Source organism: Acomys minous (assembly GCF_964271855.1).
Source record: "Acomys minous genome assembly, chromosome: 3".
Classification (NCBI taxonomy): domain Eukaryota; kingdom Metazoa; phylum Chordata; class Mammalia; order Rodentia; family Muridae; genus Acomys; species Acomys minous.
In genome coordinates this window covers 43,510,895-43,515,914 of record NC_140485.1, presented here as the reverse complement: position 1 = coordinate 43,515,914, position 5,020 = coordinate 43,510,895, and the positions used below count along the sequence as shown (strand labels likewise).

The 5,020-nt window shown below is 51.3% G+C and overlaps 1 protein-coding gene across 1 annotated transcript; it reads left to right on the top strand.

Annotated features, from left to right (window-relative positions):
• The first annotated feature begins 268 nt into the window (after window positions 1–268).
• On the top strand, window positions 269–3,024 carry LOC311593745 (uncharacterized protein C11orf91 homolog). Its single transcript, XM_084775179.1, has 2 exons — window positions 269–846; window positions 2,206–3,024. Exons 1-2 carry the CDS (start codon window positions 348–350, stop codon window positions 2,289–2,291), a joined length of 585 nt encoding a protein of 194 aa, XP_084631305.1. The 5' UTR covers window positions 269–347; the 3' UTR covers window positions 2,292–3,024.
• The last annotated feature ends 1,996 nt before the right edge of the window (window positions 3,025–5,020 follow it).

Genomic DNA, 5,020 nt, shown 5'->3' with positions numbered 1-5,020 from the left:
GTATGCAGTATTACTGTATGAGAGCAGTAGAAATAGAATTGAAGGACACTGGGAGGAGCCCAGGGCCAAGACCAAGGTATGCCAGGCCAATTTGGAGGCGGGTGGAGGACGGTGGAGGAGGGCAGCAGAGAACGAAGCGGCCCAAATCGAAAGCTTTGCTCCAAGCCCTCTAGTGGAGCGGGGCCTACGCTCTCCTGAGCCCCGCCTTCTCAGGGCGGGACCAGAGCAAAGGGTGGGGCCGCGCTCCGTCAGGGCGGGGCCTGTGGAATCTCCGAATTCCGAGACACGGGGCGTTGGCGCGTGTCTCCCGGCGCGGGGTTCCTCTCAGGCAACCTCCCATTCAAAAGATGCCGAAGGGGCGGCGCGGCAGCCAGAACCCCAAGATGAGCCAGCGGCCGGCCCCGCCCCTTTACTTCCCGTCGCTCTACGACAGGGGGATCTCGTCGTCTCCGCTGAGCGACTTTAACATTTGGAAGAAGCTCTTTGTGCCGCTGAAGGCGGGCGGGACGCCGCCGGCCGGGGTGGCGGGAGTAGCGGGGGTCCGAGCCCTGCCTCTGGCACCCCCAGTCACGGTGCCGCCGCCGCCGCCTGGCCTGGGTCCCCCCAGCGAGCGCCCATGTCCTCCGCCCTGGCCATCTGGCCTGGCCTCTATCCCCTACGAGCCTCTGCGCTTCTTCTACTCGCCGCCGCCAGGGGCAGAAATGGCAACTTCGGCCCTGGTCCCCGGCTCCACGACCCCCTGGCTCGCCTCCGCCTCCCACCCCGAGGAGCTGTGCGAGCTAGAGATCCGGATTAAGGAGCTGGAGCTGCTCACAATTACTGGGGATGGCTTCGACTCCCAGCGCTGTGCGTGACCGCCAACCGAGCCCAACCCTAAGCTGCCCTAATTGCCCATTAGATAGTCTGTCAGGCACCAGAACGTGACCCCAGATGATCCTCAGCCCCAGGAGTCCCAACTCCCAAAAAGTGTGTCCACCAGAGGTCCAGACCCCCACGTGCTGAATTTCAACCGACCCCTGCCTCACCACACACCTAAGCTAATCAAACCCTTTAGTTTTAAACTCCACTCCCTCAGGGGCTTGCCCTGGCTGTGTTGTAGACTCTAGGAAGCACCCTTCCTAAACTTAACCTCCCTACACAGTAAAATCACACTTCTGTAATCTGGAGCTCCACCCACCTATCTCTAGAGACTTTAACCTTCAACATTCAAGTCTTAAACTGGGGGTCTGGGGTGGAAGAAGATAGTAGGCATTGTTCAAACCTTAAAGGCCCGCACTCACTCCCTGAGGAGCCTTGGTCGCTGTCCTTCCCTGGCCCCCAAGCCCTCTGGCAGGGTCCTGGACTCTGACATCTAATCTTAAACCTGAGGTTTTAGGGAATCTATACCAGAACAGACCAAGTGTGCAGAAATCCTCTGGTATCTGAACGGATGCCTCTCTATTGGACAGTAAGGCAGGTACATCCAGCGGTGTTTCCAGAAGGACCCATTGCTCAGGAATAGGTAGCCACAGTCTGCCCTTTTCCATCGTCTGTTCTAATGCTGCTCAGGAATAGGTAGCCACAGTCTGCCCTTTCCCATCGTCTGTTCTAATGCTGCTCAGGAATAGGTAGCCACAGTCTGCCCTTTCCCATCGTCTGTTCTAATGCTGCTCAGGAATAGGTAGCCACAGTCTGCCCTTTCCCATCGTCTGTTCTAACGCTTGAATTTGACTTACTGGAGAAGGGCAGAGGGCTCTGGGAAGATAATCTCACCGGTTCTGTATAGCAGTTAACATAGGTCCCCTCTGCCCCACGGCGGGGGGGGGGGGGGGGGGCGTCGGTGTGTGTGCGCGCGTGTGTGTATGTGTGGTCTCTGTGTGTAAATGTATATACCTCTGTATGCAAGGCTAAGGGAACGGTCTGCAATTCATCTGATACCCTGTGGGGTACACACATAGCCACAGGAGAAAAAAGTCCCTAGAACTGGCCTTTGCCATTATAAGAGTTAGATAGATCTTCGGGCTGTTACTTCTCAGAAGCTCACCCTGGAGATTAGAACATTCCTTATCAGAGTGAAGGTGGTGCCCAGCTGGAGTCCCAGTAGTCTGGAGGCTGAGGCAGAGGGATCAAGAGTTCCAGAACAGCCTGGAGCCAATTAGGAAGACCCTGAAAAACAAAACAAAGCCCTTCCCCCACTACAGCTGAGTCTGTTTTGCTCTCCCACAGATAAGTTCCTGAAGGCGCTGAAAGATGAAAAATTACAAGGACTGAAGACGACCAGGCAAGCTGGAAAGTCGGCCTCCTTCTCCTGAGGAACTGCCCTCCAGAGCTGGGCAGCCGCCTCCTTAGGTGTTAGTGCTTAGATAACGTATCCCATTTGTTGTCATTTCAAAGATGGTTATTTTCTGTTCTGTATTTACTACTGTTATTGTTGCTCTCAGCACATACTAGACATACAGTGTCCACTTGCATGATAGATTTCATGGCCTCTCTCCTTTGTGCTGATACTGGGGTATCGCCCTCATGGGACGTACAATTGCTGTCTGGCCTCCTGTTGAGAGTCTCCTGTGGCTCGAGGAGTGGACACAACACGACCATTGCCAGACATACCAGGAGAGACTCAAAGCATGGGCAATAGTCCTTATGTTGGCTGTCAGCCAGAAAGACCCTCTGAGGGATAGAATTAAGATTAGAATTTGAGTAGCCCTCCATCTCAATATCTTTCATTTTTAAGAAGTATTTGTTCTTCAAAAAATAGTTTTTGAACCATAAAACTCTGGTAATCTTTTTTTAAAAACATGGCCCTTCTAAGAAATTCACAGGTGATAGTTAAGTATTTATCAGATGCTTATTATACACTTAGACACTCCCCCCCCAACCCCATGTAAGTTGGTGATGGGGCAAAATAAAGTGGAAATAGAAATGAATGCGCTACGAGATGACATCACAGAAAACGTCATGCCAAACAAGACAAAGAGGAGTCCAGTGAGGATGGCCAGACTATCCTAAGGAGGCAGTGGGGTTTCAAACAGGGTTTCCTTGAAGATGTGGCATCTTTTGTTACTGTTTTGAGATTGAGACTATGTACCTCGGGCTGACCTTGAACTCCAAATCTTCCTTGCCTCCCAAGTTCTGGGATTACAAGTGAATGCTACCACGCTTGTTCAAGAGGTAGCATTTAAACAGTGCTGGGAAGTGATTGAAGATCAAGGCCCGGTGGGGGATGCTCTAGGCAAACGGAGGGAGCGAGGGAGCGAGGGAGCGTGCCAGCATTAACGAGTCCTAACAAACAGGTGGGATGGCAGAGCAGAAGGGGTGAGGGAAGAGAGGTAGGGGTGAGTGCTGAGGAGCTCGTTCATGTAGGGTCTTATAGCTATGGCCAGGCCACAAGGTCTTTGTGAGAGGAGGAGAGTCCTCAGAGGTTATCAGCCAAGGTGTAACGTGGGGGCTACAGGTTCCCCCTGGCACAGCAGTTAGCAATCAGTAACCCAGCTGAAGAGAGAGTGATGACAACGCTGTTGAAACACTATCAGGAGTCACTGTGGGCTGAGCTGCAGCCACAGGTTGGACAGGCTCTGGGGGAGATGTGTGAAATGGAGGATTGTATAGCTGTGGGGTATACGAGCCCAGAGATCTGGACAAGGCCCGTGCTGATGTATGAGTTAGGGAGTTACTGGCGTGGTGGAGATTAAGACCACATGAAGCCGTCACAGGAGAGTGTACAGGGAAAAAGAGAACAAATTGCAGGACATCCCTGACCCAACAATCGCAAGTCCAAGATGCTCCAAGATCTAAAACTGTGACCACCAACTCAGCTAAGGTCACATCCTGAAACTTGTGTTCCATGCACAGAAGTACGTAACATACTGTCTAGACTTACTCACAGGTTATATGTATAAGGCATAAACAAAACGTGAATGAGTTTCATCCTTAAACTTCGGCCCCATCCCTGAGATTATTTAAGCATGCTTTGCACATTTTCAAAATCTGAAGGAAGAGAAGAGCCAGAAAAAAAAAAAAATCAGTGACACTTCTGGTCCCACTCATTTTGGCTATGGGATATGATAGCTCTGAGGCACTTGAGATGAGGGAAAGATGCACAACCCTGATAGAATAAGAAGCAAGCAGCCTTGAGTCAGTTGCGTGTGGCACCAACTGAAGGAAGCATCTAGGAGGTGAGCGACCTGCTTTGACAAACAGTAATATCATAGGACTGGCGAGGAGGCTCAGTGCCGCCGAGCCTGAGAGCCTGAATTGGATCCCTATGACCCACGTGATGGAAAGATCTCTCTGACCTGTGGTAATTGTCACCTGACTTCCACACACATGATGTGGCACATGTGCACTGCACAAATTCACACACATAAATATTTTAATTTTTAAGCTTTAAAAGTTAAATATTTTTTCAATTAAAAAAAAAAAAAACAGTGCTGACATGGCAATATGGTAAGCCAAAGAGTTCACACTTTAGATTTAGTAGCACACAGTTTAGACTAGTGATATCTTTAAGAACAATTTTGGTTGAGCAGTAGGACCAAGGCCTGAATGGGGGTAATTTTAAGGGAGGCTGGGAACAGATGAATTGGAGGTGATTGGCTCTATGCACTCACAGCGCTTGATCCCAGTGTTAGGGGATCGAAGCGCTCCCCCACTGCAGCCAGCCCATTTGTTGCCACAGCTGGAGTACGAGCCCAGGGTCTGGTGCAAGTCCTTGGTTTCTCGATCTCAGCAACTCATCTGATGGTCCCCAAACACTATGCAGGCCAAAAGGATGAAAGGTGAAGCTCCGAGGGCTGACAAACTTTGTTCTACTAGTAGGACCCTTGCTCCCTGGCTGTGACTCTGGATCGTCCTTCCCCCTCCCATGCTTGGAAGATGACAGACTTGAGTCCAGGTGTGCTGGGTGCTTGTTTTCCTTGAGAACTTTGGACTTCCAGGAAAAACCCAGCACAGGGCTCAGATGGAGACAGAGTGTCCCAGGGGACCTGGGGCCCATTTCCTCCCCCAGAGTCCAGAGAGTCCCTCCCAGGCTATCCTCAGA